Here is a 22,333-nt window from a genome sequence, read left to right as displayed (position 1 = left end):
GTCCACTGAGCTCTCCCAGCCCAAGCCTGGGCCGTTCCCTTTTCTACTAAGACAATCAAGGTAAAATGGGAGATTTTTTTGGTTTAAGAGAATTTCCTAGAGGGGCGCCTGGGTGGCTCAATTAGTTAAGCGTCCAACTTTAGCTCGGGTCATGATCTCACAGTTCATGAGTTCGAGCCCCACATGGGTCTGTCTGCTGTCAGCACAGAGACCACTTTGGATCTTCAGTCTCCCTCTCTCTCTGCCCCTCCCTCATGGAAATGCACACACTCTCTCTCTCTCTCTCAAAAATAAACATTTTTTTAAAAAGAAAAATAAAAACTAAAAAAAGAAAACTGTCTAGGAACTAAAGGGAGAATAAAATTGAAAGTGTAAAGGCCTAAAAACTGAGGAGTTTATGGCAGTCAGCAGCATTACCCGGGTAATCAAGGTGTGCCCCCCTCCCAACGCCCAACTTAGATAGCATCAGATACCCAGAAACAGGAGGCCCCAGTTTTACCCTTGATATCTCTTCCCTTTCCTCACAACCAATCTCTCCTCTCTGTTCTCCCCAGAAGTGTCTCAAACCCATCCTGTGTTCCCCATCCCTCTGACTCTGCCTTATTCAAGTTCTCACTGTCTCTTTCCTGGACTCTGCTGTAGTTTCCTCACCAGTCCTCCAGCCTCGTCTCTTCTCCCCAGCCTTTCTTTCCAAAATGCCCTCCTCTCCTGGCCTTCCAGGTGAATGTCTCATTGTGTAATGAAACTCAGCTCAAATGTCACCTCCTCCAGGAAGCCTGCTGGTACTTCTTCAAGCAAGGCTAGTTGTTTCCTTCTCTGTGTCCTTTTCGATTACCCTATGATAACATTTATTTCAATGTTTTGGAATGGCTGGTTAACGTGTTTATCTACCTCATCACCCTTCGTGGCAGCTCCTTCAAGGACCCAGACTATGGCTTATACCTCTATTCTCAGGGTCTAGCAGGGAAGCAGACCTTCATTACATAGCAGGACATGCCTGATGGAGAAAAGAGGGGGGAAGAAAAGGGAGAGGAACATGGAATGGAAATTTTGCATAGTTGTAGAGTCTACAGTTCCTGAACCACCCCTTAGATCTTGTGAGGGAAATTCCCTCAAAGAAACACTTACCACTGCATCAGCCCGTGTTCTCTGTCACGATTTCGCATGGTGCTGATTGCCCCTACAGTGTCTTCAAAGCTGCTGAGGAGGCTCAGAATCCTGAGGAAGCAAAAGTCCATGGAGATTAGGCTGTGCCAATTCAGGACGAAAACCAGTCTGAAACCCAGGTCTTTCGGTGCCCAGGCCAGGGTCCTTGACACAACATCAGGGGCCGCTCCACAAGTTTTCCCTCCAGGCAACAGCATATAATTATCAACATTAGTATTTGCAATTTATATGCAGCTTTTGCTTCACTGGCTTTTTTATTATCCTTTTGATTAGTAATTCGGTATGCAGCCCAGGCATGGAGCAAAGCCAGGGTAGGGAGGGAAGGAGCAGAGGGGAGCCAAGGCCAAGTAGAAGGCCATGAGACCCTGTGAGAGGAAGGCCACGGGGGAGCAAAGGTGCAAGAGGGTGCATGGACTCAAGGGACAGGGTCTTGGGTGTGTGGGGGAGGTAAGGAAGGGAGAAATGCCTCTGCAGATGCTCTGTAGGCTCCAGATGAGTGGTCCAAGAACCTTCCTAGCCTCAGGGCCTCCACTCTAATGGGGCAGGGGCAAGAAGAACAAGAATATATTTAGCCCCCAATAGGTTAAACACCAATATCATCAGCCCAGCCCAGACACCACACAAGGCTTGGGGAGTTTTCTGTCCAGTGGAGAGGAGGAGACCCAAACTCCATGACAAGAGCTCCTGGCTCCTACAGTGCATGCTGGGAACTAAAGTGAACTTCCCCAGATGCTTCATGTTATGTGGGAGTAAGGGGTTCCTGGAGCTCACTATTCAGTGTGCTATGACACCCTTGGATGGGAGGAGAGAGGACTCCCACTGCCAGAGCCTGGTCCCCAGGGCCTCCTTCCACCCCCAGCCCCTGCTTCATTCTGCTCTGGGGTTTACTTTGCCCCTATTTGCCTTCAGAAAATGGGAACACTCTCCCCTCCCAAGCCCCTGGTACTGTGGTGAGACTCAAGACCTGGTGTGGAACTTGAAAAATAGCCCCATCTACGTGTAATCCTGAAGATGAGGGTATCCCCCATGATTTAAAAAAAAAAAAAAAAAAAAGGAAAGGAAACCAGGAGGCAGGATGCAGGGGGACAGATAAAGAGCAGCACAGTAGGGGAGACAAAGCAGAACGAAGCCCTGGGCTCAGATCTCAGATCTCCCTCTGGGAGAACTGAGGAGAATGTGTACCCACTGAGGGCCTATTTGAGACCAATATGTCACATCTGTCATCTCACTTTGTCCTCATATGACCCCTATGAAGTGGATACAGCTCCCCCATTTTGCAGATGAGAAACCCAAGTCTTTGAGAGGTTAACTCGCTCAAGGTTATACAGTTAATGAGACACTAAGACCAAACCTTAGGCCCATGGTCTTTAAAGCCTGTGCCCTTGCCAGCATAGCACTGTTGTCTCCCAATCAAGAGATTTAATCTCTGAGCACAGCGTCTTCCTGTGTAAAATGGAGGGGGAAGGGCAGGGGGAGGGGAGGATTACATTGCCTCATAGAGTTGTTAAGAAAATTAAATGAGATTATATTGGTTACAAACATAAAAACCTGGCATGGTGTCTGGTATATAGTAGGCGCTCAATAAATGCTTTCTGCTTGCTTGCTTTTCTTCTCTTTAGGTTAATATTAAAACTCAGAGCTTGGGAACCTAGGACCTCCAAAATACTTCAAGAAACCCGAGGGCCGCCCATCGCTCCTGGGGGAATGGGGAAGTAGGGTAAGGAGAAGGACTGAGAAAGGGAGCTCGGCTCCAGGAATCAGAGAGACCTTTCCAGCTGTGCGCCCCTCGCTCGGCCGCCTCCTTTGGGCTCCCCTGACTTCCCGCCCCGCCCCGCCCCGCCCCGCCCCGGAGCTGGGTCCGGAGTGCCTGGTGGGCTGATTCCCGAGCGTGGAAGGGAGACGGAGGGGAGAAAGAGGCGGCGGCGGCGGCGGCAGCGGCGGCGGGAGGCAGGGAGGAGGGGAATCCTCCTCTCTGCTCTCCCAAGTCGGCGGGGAGCCGCCTCGGGCCGGGCTAAGGGCTGCGTGGCGGCGGCGGGGCCGGACCAGGATGCGGGGCTCCCGGGACCGCGCCGGGCGGGGCGGGCGGCGGCGCCGGGCGGCGGGCGGGAGCTGTCCGCGGTGCTGAAGCGGCGGCGGCGGCGGCGGCTGCGGCGGCGGCGGCGGCGGCGGCGGCGGCAGGGACCCGGGGCCGGGAGCAGAGGCGCCCTCCTGGGAGCTCCACCGCGGCCGCAAGGCGGGGGCGCCGTCGTTCACCGGCCCATGCTGGGCCCCCGAGCCCCGCGGAGGAGGCGGGACCGTCCTCGGCGGGACAGGTAAGGGGCCGTCTGGGGGAACAGCGGGAACCCAGAGCGAGACACCGAGGCCCGATCGAGCTGGGGAGTGCAGTGGGACCCCTCTCAGGGATGGGGGATCTTCCTCCCTGCTGACTGCACCTTGCGCTCCGCAAGAGATCACTGCCAAGTCTATCCCTACCCCTCACCCTACAGACTGGGGATGCTGGGAGGAGCCTGTGGGACTGGGGCCCAGGTAGTCACCTGGACACTCTGACCCCACACCACCAGGCCTTAACCCCAACCTGAGACAGCTCTTAGACACCCTGCCCACAAAGAACGGTAAGGAGAGTATCCCGGACCCCTGTACCCCAGTGCCCACCATGGTTTTGCTCATGAGGGAAATCTGAGCCAGCTTCACTAAGCATCCCTCTCCTCCCCAAGCCTGCTCATCAGGGTGACTGGAGTGGCTGTGGTCTTCCCCTCACCCCACGCTTCAAGATTTCTTTGCCCGGTAATGGCCCTTGGGCCGAGGATGGGCCAGGCCCCTTAGGACTGATTAACCCATTTCTCCAGGGAAGGAAGGAGGTACCAGAATATACCTTCATTTTGTCCTGTGGCCCCCTTGACTCTAATGGAAGAAGGCTGGTTTTGCCTCATACTGCTTGGTGCATAAGGGCAGAGAGTGGAGATACCTGAGCCTTGTTTTCTGTTATGTGCCCAAATGCTGGTCACCCTAGACAGAGCCTCCATTTGGAGTCTGCCCTCTTTCTGGCAAGAGTGTGCCAAATGAGCTCATTCAGGCCTGCAAAGTGCTTCCAATTCTTCAGAGCAGAGTTCTCTGAGTGGCAGAATGTAGTGATCAAAATAAAACTGCGTAGAGGAAGATTGGCCTATCACTGTGGCTGACCACTGCTTTGTCCCTATCATTTCAACCCAGCACAAATTCTCCACCACCACCGAGAGAAAGAGCACTAGACTAGGAGTTCTTGGCTGAGCGCTGGCATTTATCAGCTTGAGGCCAGTTACCTGAACTCTCTGAACCTCAGTTTCCTCATCCCTAAAGTGGGGATAAGGTAGCTGTTGTGCCCACCTCAGGGAACTGCCTTGGACTCAGTGAAACAATGTGCCTGATTGAAGGCTTGTCATCTGTGGGTCATCATACCAGGATGAGTTGCTGTCACCGTTTCCATCCACTAGCCAGTCTGGCTGGAAGTAATCTGATCGTTGTTACCCCTACCCCCTTTCTCCCAGCCTGGCCATGGTTTCCTTTGTCTTTGGCCTCCCTGGGGTCCGTGAAACCCAACTTATAAATCTTGAGGAGCCAAAAGGGTTCCCTCCCCCCTTCTCTTTCATCATCACCTATAGAAGATAATATAGGGTGAGAGTCTGACTCACAGTTTTCGTTGTTTTTTTCCCCCAAGAATCACAGATCTAAGGAAACAGCTCCTTGAAGGCAAGGATTGTGTTGTTTTCATCTCTTTGCCTCCCTGCACACTTCCCCTCCCCCATAGCACCTGGAAGATAGTAAGGACTCGGTAATTGGGTGTAAAATAAGAGAATGGAGTGTTAAAATATCTCAGAATAAAAGCATTTGATTGGACGTCTGGGAGCCCCATGTTTGGTCCCAGATCTGCCACTGACTCAAGCAAGTTCTTTTCCCTCTGTAGGCTTCATTTTTCTTTTCTGTAAAAGAGGGTTGGACTAGATAAGTTCTAACATTCTTGATGTTCTGGGAGGCTCTCTGATGGCCATCTTGAGACCGCAAATCCCTCAGTTCTTGAACACAGCATACCAGCTTCATTAACCTGGTTTTAAGACTAAGTTAATATCCTTTCAGCAAAGAAATGGATTTTATGAATGGAGTGGAAGGGAGCAATAAGAACCTGAAAAAGCCATTTGTGTTTCTGATGTTTCCTTAAGCTCCCCCTCTCTTCTTTATTTTCCTGGGAAGGCCATGAGTGTGTACAGAGTTGCAGAGCTGGGAGGGCCCCTGCCTCCAGGACAAGATTCTAGGAAAGCACCCCCCTCACAACATTCCTTGTGAGTAGCCAAGAGCCAGGAACCCAGTTCTTAGCCATGTCCTCCTAGGGACCTTGCCTGGCTGGATCCCCTCTCCTAAGAAGACTGGAAGAGGGGACAGTCGGGAGAGATCCATCCCTGGGGAGAGCTTTTTTTATATAAAAACAAAATGAGCTCCTCTGACAATAATTTCCCTCAACTGTGGCAGGCCCAGCCAATATCCAGAAAAACCTCAGCTAATTGGCACTTCTTTAGAGCTGAGTAAGCCATGCCAGTGACCCCCCTGACTTACCCTTTAAGCACCCCACCAGGGTGGGGGATCAACCACCACCCCCCACCCCATGTCAGCACTTTCTGGCTCCCAGATGTTGGTGCAGCACTGGCAAAAATCAGCTCTCCAGAATTAACGGACAGTCACTAACCCTCATGACAAAGTAATGGCAACCACGCAGCACAGCAAGCATAGAGAGGGGCTTTATTATCTACAAGACTAGTCTGTGGGGGTGCTGGCCTCCTGCTGGGGCTAGAACAACTCACCACCACCACCCCCACCTTCTGCAGCCGTTTGGGTGGATACCCCACCCCCAGAGTTGTCAGAGTGCAGGGCATCTCTGGTCACCAAGGTAGACACATCTGGCTCCTCTCTCAACCAGGGAGAACTACCCACTGGCTACTCCTTGTGTTCCCCACCTGCCAACTTCCTGCTGGGGGTCCTACTTGACTCCTTCTGCAACACCTCAAAAGGAAGAAGAGATTAGGTGATCCTGGTTATCTGGGGTCAGGCCGGGGTGGGGAGAATCTAAAGAAGAGGAATAGATAAATGTAACATGGTCATTAAGAAATGAAGTGTGTATGTGTGTGTGTGAGAGAGAAAGAAAGAAAGAAAGAAAGAAAGAAAGAAAGAAAGAAAGAAAGAAAGAAAGAAAGAAAGAAAGAAAGAAAGAAAGAAAGAAAGAAAGAAAGAAAGAAAGAAAGAAAGAAAGAAAAGAGAGAGAGAGAGATTGAAACATTGAAATATACCCATGCAGGTCCCTTCTGCTGGGCGGCACACATATGACAGAAGCAGAGAATAAAATATCTAGAGACATCTGCACATTATTAATTATCGTCAAGTTCAAAGGCCAATTCATCCATGAATCCTAGAGGGACTTCCAGTCCCAAAGTACACCACTCCAGGGAGAAAGTAGAAGAAGCATCCCATTTCTTTAAACCTTTGCCATTTTCTAACCCCCTTTTCTTCTCAGGGGCTTGGTGGGCATCCTGCTGGAACAAGGTCCCCCCTGCTGCAAGGTGGGGGGACAATAAAGACTAATCTCATCCCTCTTTGTATTCAGTTTTTCTCTTCTCTTTGCTCCTCCTTTATTCTCTCTTCTCCCTCCTTCCTGCAGCTGCCACCAGCACCCACCACCCCCTTCCCTCAAGCAAACCAAGCAGGGAGTGAGGACCTGACGCTCTACCTCTCCTCTCTGTTAGGTGTGTTATCTTCTGCCATTAGATGTACTATTTGCTTCTAAGTGGTTGGGAACAAGCTGCTTCAGTGAGGAGACAGGTTGTTTCAGTAAGAATAAAGATTTGATTCCTGCTTGAAAATGGACTAATTTGAGTAGTGGTGCCACTGTCCCAATCCTCCCAGTAATTTTCACCTTTGTCAGCCACAAATCCATCCCCAAGCCAATGAATTATGCTCTGAGGGGGAGCCCAGGTTGGCAGCAGATAGAAAATAAGGTAGACCGATGTCTCTGGAAGTGCCTAGGAAGCCTCCCCTGGGAACTGAGAAGTGTTCCAGCCATCCTATCTCTCTTTCCTGGGTTCCCTCCTTCACCCTCTCCTCTCCTCTGCCCTGCTCTTCTTCATAGCTCCATTGATAATTCTCAAGTCTCTCTCTAGCCCTGACCATGACCCAGGGATTCAACTGCATACATCTAACTGTCAGGTGGATTTTCTGCCCTAGCATCCCAAGACCCAACTCATCCACTTCTCCTTCCTATCCTGCTCTTCCTTGTTGTGTTAGTGTGTGTGTGTGTGTGTGTGTGTGTGTGTGTGTGTGTGTGTGTGTTTCATTTTACTGGATTGGTACTTGGTGGGCCTTTTTAATATAAATATTCTTTTTTGTTTTTTCAGCTCAGGAACCACTTCCTGTTTCTGTTCCTTTCATTGTCATTCCCATTCAGTCTCTGCTGTGTCTTTCTGAAATTTCTACTAGATGGATGTTGGACCTCTGGGACTCTCCTCCATGTCTCTTACCTTTCTTTCATATGTTCTATCTTCTTGTCTTTTTGCTCTATGTCTTGGGATATTTCATTAACTTATTCTTTCACATTAAAAAGTTAATCTTTAACTGTGTCCATTCTGTTATCCAGTCTCTCCATTAAATTTTTTAAAGTTGTATTTAAGTAATCTCTACACCTAACATGGGGGTCGAACTCACAACCCCAATATCAAGAGTCACATGCTCTTCTGACTGAGCCAGCCAAACACCCCACTTTATTAAATTTTTTGAAAATTTAGACAGTTATTTTCATTTTCCAAAACACTTTCATGTTCTTGGCTCTTTTTTCATAGCAGGCTGCTCTCATTTTATGGATACAATGTCCTCTTTTTTTTTCTCCCAGGGGATATGAATTGAAAAAAATTTAGAGATCTCTTCTATAAGTTGAATGATTTCAATCCTACTGGGTCAATTGTTCTATTTGTGTATTTAATCCTTCTCTTTTATTTTCATAGAGTTGTTCTTCATTATCCTTTGGTGTCCACTCAGACTTACGAATAAAGGAAGGTATTGACTAGCATAGGCAACTGGTACGGATTTCCTCTGAAGTTGGGTAAGTTTGTTTCCCTAACAGACGTCCCCCTTGAATGAGACTTATTCTTACTTCTTATTCTGTTTGGGGCTGCAGGTTTCTCAACACTGATCTCCTCACCAAAGAATTTCATTTGCTCTTTATCTTCCAGAAATTCCTCAGTGTTTCTGTTCCACTGATACCATTTTTTGTTGTTTTCCAATTTTGTTATGATTTCATTCTTTTAGAAATATATGCTTTATCACTTTAATAGAATCTGAAGGAGAAGAGGTCATCACTAGTGCTCAGGCTGCCTTCTTTTTTTAAAAAATTTTAATGTCTATTTATTTTTGAGACAGAGACAGAGCTTGAGCAGAGGAGAGGCAGAGAGAGAGAGACAGACAGAATCCAAAGCAGGCTCCAAGCTGTTAGCACAGAGCTGGATGTGGGGCTCAAATTCACCAGCCATGAGATCACAACCTGAGCTGAAGTCAGACGCTTAACCGACTAAGCCACCCAGGCACCCCTCAGGCTGCCTTCTTGAACCAGCGATCTTTCCCCTGGATTTTCTGTCTCAGTTGGTGGCCTCACCTTCTACTTAATTGACAAAACCAGAAGGCTGGGAGTCATTCTAGGCTCCTCCCTCTCCCTCACTTCTAGTTAGCCACAAAGTTCCGTTCATTCAGCCTCCTGACTCCTTCTTGGTTATGACTCTTCATTTCCATCCATTTTGCCACAGATCAGGGTTAGGTCCCCATCCTCTCCTGCCTGCATTTTTGTACTCATCTCTTCATGGGACTCTTAGCCGCCATTCTCATTCACCTCCCGTGCTTTGTATCCACTGCAGCCAGCCAGAGCGCTCTAAAACTGGGTATGACCATGTCACTTTCTTGCTACCACTTTCACTGGCTCCCCACTGCCCACAGAAGAGAGCTTTTCTGCATGGAATTCAAGGCCTTCCCACCTCTCCTGTCTTATTCCACCAACACCAAACCTCCCTGGCTTCCCCTCCTTTCCACTACCTCACGCTTTTGTGCTGTTTCCTCAGCTGGAAATCCCCTTCTCTCATTGTCTCACCTGGATGACTCAGATTCTTCCTTGAAGATTCAACTCAGGGGTACCTGGGGGGCTTAGTCTGTTAAGCGTCTGTCTCTTGATTTTGGTTCAGGTCATGATCTCACGGTTCGTGGGTTTGAGCCCCGCATCGAGCTCTGTGCGGACGGTGCAGAGCCTGCTTGGGATTCTCTATCTCCCTCTCTCTGCCCCTCCCCTGCTCGCTCACTTTCTTTCTCTCTCTCTCAAAAAATAAATAAACTAAAAAAAAAAAAAAAAAGATTCAATTCATATGTCACATGCTTTCAAAGCCTCTTCTTAATTTCTGCCATTGCCTCCTCTCCCATCCCAGGGTAGGAGTCCCTTATCAGTGTATCTCTAGCACTTGGTCCTATTTAGCACAACTCACTCCATTGTATTGAAATTTCGTATTTGCTGGTTGTATTCCCCCTCAAAGCCGGTACCATTTCTTGTTTATTCTTGCATCCCAAGAACTGGTCTGAATTAACTGCTCAAGAAATTATGCAGATATGCTCCACCCACCCCAGATCCTAGAAAGTCCTTTCTTATGGGGGAGCCTTAGCACACCTAGCTCACTCATTCACTGATTCACTCATTTATTCATGAGATCAACTGTTTACTGAGTGCCTAGTATACGCCAGGCAAGGTGCTGCACGGATGAGGAAGATACAGTCCCCACCCTCTTGAAGTTCACAATCTGGTGAGAGAGAAAGACGCTAATCAACAAATCACACATATAGAAAAAGACTGTGCTAAGCTCTTTGAGAGGAGGAATTGGAGCCTGGAGAGCAGATAAACAAGGAGCCTAAATCTAGACTGAGGATGTAGGGACATCTCCCTGAGGAAGGGACTTTTGAGCTGAGAGCTGAAGGATTCTGATGTGAGTAGAGACAATGCTCCTAAGAAACACGACTGTGAAGTGAAAGAGAGAGAGGCCAGGGGCTGTCGGAGGGAAACGGCACTGAGGAAAGGCATTCCAGTTATCTGTCACTGCCTAAGCACCCCCAAAACTTAGTGGCTACAACTAAAGACATTTTACTCTACCTCATGACCTTGAGGGTCAGAAATCCACGCAGGGTTGAGCTGTGTGATTACTCCACTCCACATGGCAGGGACAGAGGTCACACAGTGGTATTTGGCTGACAGATGGGCTGGTTTGAAGCGTCCAAGATGGCTTCGCTCACATGTCTAACATCTTGGCAAGATTGGAAGGCTTGGCTCAGCAGGTTCCGTCCACCAGAGCTTCTACACACATGACCTTCCAGCAGGGCAACCTCAGAGTAGTCCAGCTACAGACAGGGTGGCTCAGGGTTGGGGGAGTGAGTCTTTCAGTGAGCAAGGTAAAGGATGCACGGCCTTTTATAACCTGGCCTCTGAAGTCACACAGCATCACCTTTGCTGTGCTCTGTGGTTGAAGCAGTCACAAGCCCACTCAGATTAGAGAGGGGGTCTGTATCCCTCCTCTCGAAGGGAGGAGTATCAAAGTATTTACAGCTGGGTTTTGCAATCATCACAATTGATTTCTTTTTTAAGCGAGAGAGACTACAATATGTTTAAGTGCCATTAGGAAGGATCAGGAGTGAGGAGCAGCTGAAAACAGGGAAAAAAGGATAATCAATTGTGTTAGCTCCCTGAAGAGGCAAACTGAAGCAAAGAAAGCCAAGTTCTCATTTTCCCTCTATTCTGATTCCGCTGGCCTCGCCCTCCTCCCCACCCAGACCCCTGGCTTTCTCTCTCTACTGTCAGATGCAGCAAGCTGCAGCCAAGACTCTAGACCAGAGATCATCAAATCCAGCCTCAAGCCATCTGCAAACAACCACCGTAGCCACAGCACTTCACAGTTTGCAGTATGGTTTACACATTAGCTGACAAGGGGATGATCTAGCACCCAATCGTCAAGATTTCACCTTTTCCCTGGATTTTAATCATTTATATTTAATCCTCTGCCTTGCCAAGAAGATCTTGCTTTTATCTTTCCGTTTAGAAGCAATCACTCTTGCTGTGCTGAGAGATAGCGGCCAACAGCTGAACGTCCTCACAATGAGTCTGTATCTATATGAACCCAGACCTTAAGGTTATCTAGGGAGCCACCCCTGGGCTGCTAAGTCACCCCCCATCTCCTAATCTTTTCATGAAGTTCCCATTTCCCATTCCCTTCACTGAGGCCCTCGGTTTTAACCTATTGGACACCAAGTCTTCGACACTGTCACACCCACACTATTTATCACGACCCTCGGCACACAAGTAGGCTCTGAAAGGCGCAGTTAATTGAGAGCCCAGGCTTTGGATTCAATGACACTTGGGTTCAATTCCAGTCTCCATCACTTTAATCTTGGACAAGTTACTTGACCTGAGCCTCAGTTTGTCTGAAAAATGGGAAATAATCACAACCAGCCCCACTGGTGGTTGTATGGTTTTGAGATGAAGCATAGGAAACACCTAGCTCATGTGGGGCTGCAGTAAATCATAGCTGTTATTTTTTTGTGTATTTATTTATCTTGAGAGAGAGAGAATCCCAAGCGGGCCCCGTGCTATCAGCGCAGAGCCTGATGCGGGGCTCGAACTCACGAACCATGAGATCATGCCCTGAGCCGAAACCAAGAGTCGGGCGCTTATCCCCACCCAGGAGCCCCTACTATTCTTATAGTGACTATTAGAGCAGCGGTTCTTAAAGTGTGATCCCTGGACCAGCAGCATCGACACCACCTGGGAACTTGTTAGAGATGCAAATTCTCAGGCCTATTTCAGAATCATAAACGGTGAGGGTGGAGCCCAGCAGCCTGGGCTAAGTCGTGCAGGTGATGTTAGTGCACACCGATGACCGGAACCGCTGCCCTGGGCAACTTCTGCTTCAGAGGCTGCATGTAGATCACCTTAATCCAGTTAGGCGGGAGCAGATTCAAAGCCTGGTTTCTGTGCCTGTAAAGGCTGCTCTGTTTTTGGTTTGCTCCTGCTCCTTGGGGTTACCCCATGAGAAGTCCCAGTTGAAAACCAGGGGTGTTTCCTGGGGCCCCTCCTTAACAGGCCCTGAACTCCCATCCCCTCCCCGCCTCGGCCTCTGATACTGCTGGAGGGGAAAGTGGCACCAAGGGTCACACTCACCTCCCCGTGTTTCTTTTTCCTCTAGGACCTTGGCAACTTGACCCCTCAAGTTCTTGCTCCCTTGGTGATTCTTTGATGCCTTCGTATCTTTCCCTAGTTTTTCTAACTGTTCTTGGCAATTGGGTGTGACATAGGTTAGTCTGCCACTTCTTTCCTAGAAGAGGAAGCCCCTGTCCAGCTGTGACTCTCCCACTAGAAATGATAGGGTCAGATGAGCTTTTAGAGCAGTTCGGTTCCTGGCACGTGATGAAAAGCTCAATAAATGTTAAGTGATTGTTCTTCCTCTCCCAATAGAATCTCAGGGTCGTATTGAGCTGAGCTATTAAAAATGAACCCCTTGTACCCTTCCACACATTTTATAGATAAGCAAACTGATGTTACATCATGTAATTGGACTCCAGAACAATCAGACTCTAGTGGAGGCTGTAATTGGATCCCAGTGGATTCCCGTATGGTGTCCTGTCCCCAGTCTGGAGGTGGCATTGTGCTCTCCGTCTCTAAATCAGGAAGTGGAAAACATTAGGGCCCAGCTCAGTTCTCAGCTCCAAAGGAAACAAACCAGGGGCTGTGGCCTCCCAGGTCCTCCCCTCCCTCTCCTTTTCTGGGGCCCAGACCTCTTGCCCAACTGTACAATCTACAGCAATCTCCTTAGCTTCAGAATTGCAGACATCTCGGGGCGCCTGGGTGGCTCAGTCAGTTAAGCGTCCAACTTCAGCTCAGGTCATGATCTCACAGTCCATGAGTTCGAGTGTCATGTCGGTCTCTGTGCTGACAGCTCAGAGCCTGGAGCCCGCTTCAGATGCTGTGTCTCCCTCTCTCTCTCTCTGCCCCTTCCTTGCTCATGATCTGTCTCTCTCGCTCTCTCTCTCTCAAAAAAAAAACATTAAAAATCATTAAAAAAAAAAATTGCAGACATCTCACGTCTTCCCTCTGGAAGGGGACATGTGCACATGTCACACACACACGCAGAGGCATGCTCACCAGCAAGTAAGCAGACATACAGTACTGTCTATACAGCAGGCACACACAGCCCACATGAGCCCCAGGCAGAAGTGGAGATGAAAATTATCCTTTGAATACTGGTCCTTAACTCCAAAGAACAGGGAGAGGTAGCCCTCAGCAACAGGCCAAAATGTCAGGCAAGGCTAAGGATAGAGAAGCCTGGGCCTGGAGACCTGCCACCTCCTCCTTCTGGCCAGGGCTCAGTGCTGGGTCCCCAGGATCAGTTTAGCGGACTCCCGTGTGGCCCGAGCAGGTTTCGGGGGTGAACATGACCTGCTAAAGAACTGTGACCCTTGGCTGGACTGTGAGTAGGTGCTGTAGCCCATAACCTGGTTGCTTTATGGAGGCGGAGGGTGTGTGTGTGTGTGTGTGTGTGTCTGTCTGTCTGTCTGTGTCAGGGCAGACTTTGACACTGTGCTCAGCCTTTACACCCAGGAGGAACCCCCAAACCTGGCAAGGCTTAAAACCACTTTTAGATAATTCGGCCCGGAAGAAATCTGCGCACCTAATTTTTTTTCTGATTTAAAAGAAGTACATGCTCAATGTAAAAAATAAATATGGGAAACAGAAAAACATGGTGTAAAAAGGCAAATGAAAAGCACCTGTGTTCCCACCCCTGGCGATAATCACTGTTGACGTTTTGGCAGAGTTAAGATTGCAGGCACATACCATTTTCTTTTCTTCCCTCTCACTGAATCTGCAATGAGCATTTTCTCATGTCATTCCTCTTTGTAAACCTGTTCCAAGGCCTTGTACCACTGGACTGTTGTACCACAATTTATTTAACTTGTGCCCGATTGTTGGACATTCAGGTGGCTTTCGGTTTGTCCCTGTTGTGCAAACCCAGGATCATACATCTTTGTACATGAAGCCGAGAAGCCCCTGCCCAGAGGCACAATCAGTGTGGTGGAGGAGAGTGTAATCCAGGAAAGGCTTCGTGGCTTGGGTTTCAGTGGCTCAGCTGGGTGCACTTTGACCAAGAGAGGATGGCTGGCAAGAACAGGGGAATGAGCTGGGACCCAGCTGCCCCTTCCTGTCCTGGACACGTGCCCTGCAAGTGCCCCTACAGTCTCCAGAGCTCTGGGGCCTGATTCCTGGCCACAAGGATCCTTCCTTTTCTTCTGGGGGGGGATCGGACAGGTGATTGCCAAGACCTCCTATGCCTCCTTCAGGACATAGGGCAGGGTGACTTTGATGCATTAGTCTGCTGTGAGGGCCCTGGGGCCGGTCCTCCCCACCACACCCTGCCAAAATGCGCCCACATACCTCTGTCTACGCAGATGACAACAGGGACCCTTGAGGCTGTAAGCAGAGGGGGCGTTAATTAAGACCAGCTAGAGGAGAGGCCGGGGACCTTTGGGAGCCATGTCCTAGAATCCCATAGGGTGGGCAAGATGGAGGGCAGGACCAGGGCTGTGGCGGCCCAGGGGGAGCTGGGAAGCCACGGGATGGTGCTACGGCTCCACTGTGCATCTGACAAGGAGATGCCTTGCCTTCCCTTTGCTTCCTTCAATGTGCTCGAGGCGCCATGATAGGGAAGGTGGTACGTCACTGGATTCTGAGCGTGCGCATCTATCCCTGAGTCTTGCAGAGGACAGGGAGTGGGGGAGCTGACTTCTGCAGGGCTCCTTAAGGCTATGGGCTCATGGAGAGCTAGTGCCACCATCAGCGATCATTTAATCCAGCCCTTCTTATTGCAGATAGGGAAACCGAGGTGCCAGGTCAAGAAGCTAATGGGGGCGAATCAGAATGGAATCCCAGTGTACCTGACTCCCAAACCCATGAGCCTTATGCTCCCGTGCCCTTCAATTGTACATCTGCACATCACATCTGCTGGTGTGGGGGAGGCTCCGACAAGGACTCAAAAACTGCCCTCAGGGGTCAGAAGAGACCAGTCCCGCTGGGAATCTGCCCAGAGGAGCCCAGGCACAAGCCTAGTCCAGCAAGCTTGGAAGGAACCTGTCCACATATTATAGTCCCAGGGGCTCCCTGCATTTTGATCCATACAGAGGAAAGAAGAGTTGGGGGTATAGCTCAGTGGTAGAGCATTTGACTGCAGAGGAAAGAAGAGGGAGAAGTACTGAGGCCCTGGCATTTATGAGCTCCGCCCCTCCCAAGAACTGCTGTCCCATCTCTGCATGCGGAGAAACTCCTTCCACAGCTGGGTGACAGCCCAAATGGAACTTGTAACTGCTTAATGTGCCAACAGAGCCCCCAGGTGTAGGGCAGCCCAGCACCATCCGTGCCCTCCCTGGGTGAAGAGTTGGGCACTCGGGCCACACGCCGTTCTTTGGGTCCTTCCAGGATTCTGTTAGACATTCTGGGAGCCCCAGCCCCAGAGGTCACACTTCTCCGGGCTCAGAGCCTCTGAGACATGGCCAGGATAGCCTTCTCTTGCTCCTTTGCCTCCAGGCAGGCAACAGCCCTCACTCCTGCCTCATAGCAGGCCAGCCAAGGGACGCTGGCCCCCCATGGACCCACCCTCAATGCCTCCCCCTGGTCTTGCCTGGGCCTCCCCTGCCCCTCACTCTGTCCCATTCCCCATTATTCCTGGGGCCATGCTCTGTCTTCAGGTTTCCCCAAAACCAACTTTCTAGAATCGAACCACCTCCCTGGGGGAAGAAAGAGAAATGGCCAGGCTCTGGCTGTGAATTCTTTTTTATTTTTATTTTTTTAACGTTTATTCATTTTTTGATAGAGAGAGACAGAGCGTGAGTGGGCGAGGGGCAGAGAGAGAGGGAGACACAGACTCAGAAGCAGGCTCCAGGCTCTGAACTGACAGCACAGAGCCTGACACAGGGCTTGAACTCACGGACCGTGAGATCATGCATGACCTGAGCCAAAGTCGGACACCCAACTGACGGAGCCACCCAGGCGCCCCTCTGGCTGTGAATTCTTGATGGGAGGTGGGAGTGGAGAAGGGGCCTAGACAAACCTATCCCTGGGGGCAAAATTCCCTCTCCACACTTGTCCCTTTACCATCAGGCCAGAAATGACCTTGGGTAGCACAGAAGCCCCTCCCACTTATAATGTACAATAGAGCATCAGCCATCTCTTTGGATCCTCAGAACAACCTTGTGGGTTGGGGAGGAATTATCATCTGCACTTTACAGATAAAGAAACCCAGAAGGGCATGATTATTTGCCCAAAGTATCAAGGCCAAGACTGACTCTCCGATCTTCAGATTATAAATCCAGGGCAAGACATGACCCTCTCACCCTTCAGCATCATGATGGGGCTGGGAAGGAGAGAGTAGGGTCCCTGGGGGGGGCCTGCCCCCTTTCTCCATACCCCGGCATGTGTGTAGGCTTTGCTGTAAACACATTTATAGGCTGCCTTTCCCTCCTTCAATCAACCCTGAGCACCTACCGTGTGTCCTTCCCAGGTGGGCATCTACACTCTAGCCCATGAGTGTGTCTACACTTCAAGCTGGGATGTGCAAGTCCAGACTTTAGTGCTCCAGAGGCCCTGCCTTAGATCCCACAGGACTTCCCAAAGCCACAACTAACCTTAGAGGGGAGATTAGTCTAAGGAGCATCCCCTTAAGACCATAACTGGAGAGAAGCATCCTCCTCTGTGAAGAATCGACAGCAATTAGCACGTGGCCTATGCTGAGCTCTGAGCTAAGCGTGGTCCCATCCAACCCTACAACAAATCTTCCTCAACCCAGTATCCCACCAGCCACCAAGTCCTGCCATTATTTCCCAAGGCCCCTCCCCTTCTCTGCATCTCCTCACCATTGAGTCCCAGCTGTTTTCAGCTTACCTGAAGCCATGGCAAAACCTCCTATCGGTGTCACAATCAGCTCAGCCCTCTCCAAGACACTCTCCCCACACAGCCATGGGAAGCTTCTGGACCCAAACCCTATCCTATCGCTCCTGCCAAGACCCCTGAAGCCCCCTCAGACCTAAACAGGGCTGCGTGGTCTGGCCACACACCCCATCTCACCCCTCCCTCTCTACCCTGAGAGGCACCAGCCTTCTCCCAGGCTCTCAGAGCGAACATCCCTTATCGAGGCCTCTGCCTGAAATGTGTTCCCCTCCCCTTGCCTTGCCAACTGGTCCTCTTCCTTCTATCTCAGCTCCCAAGCCTTCCCTGTACCTTTGTGTCCGTTCCGTGCCTTGCACGTTCTTACGCCCCTTGCTGTCCTTCCCCTTCAGGGCAGGTGTCTTCTCCACCATCGTGAGCTCCGTGAAGACAGTGCATCCTCCTCCCTCTCTCTGCTCCCTGCCTTTCTCACCTTCGTGTCCCCAGTATCTGTACAGTGCCTGGTGGGGAGCTGATGCTCAACCGATAAGTGTGGACAGGATAAATGAATGAACCAACTCTATGAGGTGAGTACTGTGGCTACACCCAATTTGTAGACTACGAAAAGGAAACTCTGAGAAGCTCAGTGGCCATCTCAAGGTCCCACAGCTGTACAGTGGTAAAGGCAGGGTCCGAGGGCCTGAGTTCTTAAACATTTCCCATCCTGCATCCAGCGCCCTGGACTCAGCATCTATCTGTCTTGCTCGCCCATCAGGCTCTCTGAGGACAGCTCAGCTGGCCCAGGCTCCCCTCCCTGGAGCTGCCCCCAGAACCATGGAGAGTCTGAGTGAACTGCAGAACCCTTTGCTGCCTCGGAGCCCCGCCCCCCTCCATGGCCCTTACCCCTACCCCGAGGCTTCACCCAGCTGGTCATGCCAGGAGAAGCTCTACTCCTACCTCCTGGGTGGTGCTGGCTCTGCTCGCACCCATCAGCTCCTGGACCCAGGATCCCTGCAGCTGGCCGTGGAGGCCTGGTACAGGCCCACCTGCCTCCTGGGGAGGGACAAGGTCAAGGAAGCCAGGGCAAACAGCTGTGAGACCAGCTTCACAGAGAACAGGGAGCCCCAGGCGGGGCCTACGCTGCGGTCCACAGAACCTGGCCAAGTAGAAGAGGATGTCACCATCCAGACTGTGTCCTACGGGGTTCAAGAGGAGCAGCAGGGCCAGGAGAATGACCAGGAGGAGGAGGAGGAGGTGAGTGCCTGTGTTTCAAATGCAGATTCCCAGGCCAGCCTCTAGGTGTTGACATTCAGTGGGCCTGGCTTGGGGCCCAGGAATCTATGTTACCAAAGGAAAGGTATTTCTGGCACAGATTCTGTCCATACTTTGAGAAACACAAACTTGGGTTGATGACTTAATTTTTTCACGTTTATTTATTTATTTTGAGAGAGAGACAGCGTGAGTGGGGGTGGGGCAGAGGGGAGAGAGAGAGAGAGACACAGAGAGAGGGAAAAAGAGAGAGAGAATGAACCCCAAGCAGGCTCCACACTGTCAGTGCAGAGCCCAGCGTGGGGCCCAAACTCACAAACTGCAAGATGTTGACCTGAGCTAAAGTCAGACACAACCAACTAAGCTACCCAGGTGCTCCAATGGCTTAATTTTGTAATAGCATTTATCATTCTTGTTTTCTTAATTACATAAGTAATTTAAAAATACAGAAAACCGCTGGAAGAGAACATTATTATTTTAGTCGATGATGTTCTAGTCTTTTTTTGTTCAATCTTTTTCTCCCACCCTACTCCCCCCTAAAAAGATCTTGCTGCACATAGTTTTATAACCAGATTTTCCCCTCCAAGTACCATATCTCAGTATAGCTGCACGTAATTTAATATTTGTCTACGAGGTGATTTTTAAGGGTTTCCTGGTATCCCATTGTATGTTCTTCCTTCACTTATTAACCCAATCTCCTGGTCACTGGGCGTTGAGACTTTCTCTTCTTTCCCAATGACTGTCCGATGATACACAAGCCTGCACGCTGATACTCGTATTCTTTCTTTGTATGCTTGTGCTAATTCCAAAGGAGGGAATCAGTGGGCCACAGTTCAGGCTTTGGGTAGAGCGGGCCGAGCCCAACCTACACTCCCACCCACAGCAGATGACACTACCTGTGGCCCCACATCGTTGCCACTGGTGATCCTGGGCCCGGTGGCAAAAGCCCACCCGTGTTTTGCAGAGTGATGTGACGTCGACAGACAGTGAAAGTGAAGACAACTTCGTGGCGCTGCCGCCCAGGGATCACCTGGGCCTTACTATCTTCTCCATGCTCTGCTGTTTCTGGCCCCTGGGCATCGCTGCCTTCTACTTCTCCCAGGGGGTAAGAGCACGAGGGGCCCAGGGCATCTGCTCCTGCTCCCTCCCTCCACTGGAGGGCTTGACCCTCCATGCGCAGGACCGGGTCAGAGCCCCGCAGGCTGGGGCTGGGTTCCCAACCGTGGGGACATGCCCTTTCACCAGCACCTCTCTCTCCCTAGACCAGCAAGGCCATCTCCAAGGGAGACTTCCGCCTGGCCAGCACCACCTCCCGCAGGGCCCTCTTCTTGGCCACACTCTCCATCGCCGTGGGCGCCGGTCTCTATGTGGCCGTGGTGGTGGCTCTGGCAGCTTACATGTCCCAGAATGGCCATGGCTAGTAGCCAGCAGGGCCTGGCATCCTGTCTCCCCTGCTCCGCCTGAGGAGGCAGTAAGGCTTGGGGTTGCAGACTCTCTGGAGAGCCCCGGCCCCTGAAGACAACCCACAATCCTGGCTTGTTGTGGGGAGGCCTCCCAGGCTGCAGCCTGCAGGGCTCCACTGTCACTTCTTCTTGTCCACAGCCCCCAGCCCCAGAGCAGAGTCTGGGACACCACCCTCTAGTCCAGGCTATGTCAGGAAGCAAGAGAGAATAGGGCTGCCCATCAAGCCATCTAGGCAGGACCTACCTCTGGCTTGAGGCCGGCTGGGAGCTCAGCCTATTCTGCCCCCTGCCCCCCACCCCCGCGACAAAGGGTTGCCTGCCCTGACAGAAGCCCACTCCCCAACTCTGCCAGCCTCTCCACAGAGAAAAAGCAGGAGGTTACTGGGAGATAAAAGGACACCTGGGGGTAGGGGACCTGACCCAGTTCTTTTGGCTAATCGGAGTCTCCACACTGGGGACAACCTGAGCTTCCCCAACTCCACTCTCTGGCCCCATGAGGCCAAGACCCCCCAGCCAACCCGGAGCGAAATACATAGAGACACAGGGACCCCTTGCTCTTTCCGGCTCTCTCCTGCGGGCTTGTAAGACACCATAGAGTCTAGATAGAGAAGAAGAGTCTCAGGCACGTAAGCTCTGCACCCAAGGCAGGGTCTTAGAGCTTCCTTGCGTAGGAACAAAAGACAGATGTAATGACAGAGGTCCTGCAATATTGCCAGACTACTTAGGCCTCCCTGCTCCACCCCAGGTCCTCACCTCCATCACCCTTTTCTGGGCTCCTCCTGGGAGGTCTTGAGCTAATACCATCCCAGAGAGTGTCCTTAGTGCACCAGTCACTGAGCACAGGGCCCTAGATCCAGCCCTGTGGGAAAGCAGCAAGGAGAGGCCCTGGGGAGTCATGAGTGTAAACAAGGGGCAGGATAGAGGACTGGCATGGCTGCTGGGCAGCTCAGCAGTGTTCAGAAGGGTTCCTGGAGGAGGTGTTCCTTGAGCAAGGTCTAGAGGGATGAGGAGAATTTATCTAGATTTGTTTCCCCATAACCCTTAGTATTCATGAACAGGGACATGGCAGGAGTCTCCCAAACTATTTGGATTATGCCTAGAGCATCTGGGCTGGAGCCAAACTACAGCCATTTTTGAGGACCCCACCACCTCGGAGAAGAAGGTTAGGCAACATGTCTCTCAAAGACCAGTGATGTTTTCCCACCTCTGAATGCAGGGGGTCAGCCATCTTCACTGACATCCCTAACCAGGGCTGTTCTCAACACCTCCAGCCACTAGGGAACATCCAGAATTTTAGAGGCAGCCAGGCAGCTGGGGGGGCAGTATATTGGGAGGGCAGGCCTGTCCAGGCTCAAGCAAAGGACCCAACTGTGCAGAATCTGGGGACTTGGTCATTCCCAAGCTGCATCCAGAGCCCAGGGCTGTGGATCGACCACTGACCCACCTTGTCCCATCACCCTCCCCAACCAGGCATTGCCTCACCCTCCACTCCCCACATCCCCTGAAGTCCCACAGGCCCAGGATCAGTGGTTTTAATATCCCCCTATTGTATATATTTATCCTTGTAATAAACATTTCTGTAACACTGGTGCCCTCTGGGCCTCTTCGTGTCCTTACCTGCCTCCATCTTTGCCTGCAGCCCACCGTCCTCCAAGACTGACCTCCAGCTGCATGTGTGCTGCCCTGGGCCCCCAGCAGTCTTCTCAAGAAGGTCTCAGGAGGAGGGGTGGCCAGAGTACCCACCCACCCCACCACTGCTCTGCTCAGGGTAGCCTGGATGTAGGGTGATGGCGTGCCCTTGACTCCAAGCAGGACAAGACAAGGTCCGTGCCTGAAGAAAAATCCCTTCTAGGCTCAAGAGCTTGCAGGTGATTGAGGCTCCACTGAGCTGCCTATAGCTATCGCCCCCGCCCGAGGCCCCCAGGAGCCTGCCTGGGCCAGCAAAGGGACCAGCCTGGCGTCTAGATCACCTTGCGTGGAGGGCCCTGGGGGATGTGGGACAGGCGCACCCACACCTGTATGTCCTCCCGGCAAGACACAGCTATACTCTCTTGCACACACACATGCTGTGTGGGCTGGATGCCCCGGAGACAGAGATTAGCACCAGATGTATATTAGGGGCTGCTCTTGGGATATCATTTGAGGAAGGGAGGAGGAGGCAGATCTGGGCAGGGGGAGGTGAGGCTGTGAGGCAGGCCTGAACGCAGCGGGGTCTGGAGCCAGGATACCCTTCAGAGTTGACCCAAGTTGGGACAAAGGGCCAGGCCTTTATACCCCACCCCCCCGCCCCCCCGCAGCAAACAGTCATTGGGTGTGGGCCATCCAGAAAAGGAGAGAGGCCTAGGGTGAGGAGGCTTTCTCCAGCTGGGGCAGCCCCCCACGGCGGCTTGGCCTGAGGCTGTTTGCCACGCACCTGCAATGGCTAGAGGACCAAGCC

General features: G+C 51.3%; 1 protein-coding gene across 2 annotated transcripts; it reads left to right on the top strand.

Annotated features, from left to right (window-relative positions):
* SYNDIG1L (synapse differentiation inducing 1 like) lies at window positions 1–21,481 on the top strand. Of its 2 annotated transcripts, XM_042940673.1 has the most exons (7): window positions 1–60; window positions 2,787–2,884; window positions 8,184–8,281; window positions 17,578–17,751; window positions 17,940–18,418; window positions 19,398–19,538; window positions 19,696–19,936. In XM_042940673.1, the coding sequence occupies exons 5-7, from the start codon at window positions 17,999–18,001 to the stop codon at window positions 19,852–19,854; spliced, it is 720 nt and encodes a 239-aa protein (XP_042796607.1). In that variant the 5' UTR covers window positions 1–60; window positions 2,787–2,884; window positions 8,184–8,281; window positions 17,578–17,751; window positions 17,940–17,998; the 3' UTR covers window positions 19,855–19,936. The 2 variants fall into 2 exon arrangements, with proteins under 2 accessions (XP_042796607.1, XP_042796606.1); XM_042940672.1 differs by having other exon boundaries at window positions 19,398–21,481.
* Window positions 21,482–22,333: the final 852 nt, after the last annotated feature.

This window comes from Panthera leo, chromosome B3, assembly GCF_018350215.1.
Source record: "Panthera leo isolate Ple1 chromosome B3, P.leo_Ple1_pat1.1, whole genome shotgun sequence".
Classification (NCBI taxonomy): Eukaryota; Metazoa; Chordata; class Mammalia; order Carnivora; family Felidae; genus Panthera; species Panthera leo.
The sequence above is the reverse complement of the archived record's forward strand: the minus strand, read 5'-3'. Positions and strand labels throughout refer to the sequence as shown.

Excerpts from the sequence above, each read along its gene's own strand:
- SYNDIG1L (XM_042940672.1), top strand. The coding sequence starts at position 17,999 with ATGGAGAGTCTGAGTGAACTGCAGAACCCTTTGCTGCCTCGGAGCCCC. Across the intron at positions 18,419-19,397 it reads ACCAGGAGGAGGAGGAGGAG|AGTGATGTGACGTCGACAGA; the intron begins GTGAGTGCCTGT and ends CGTGTTTTGCAG.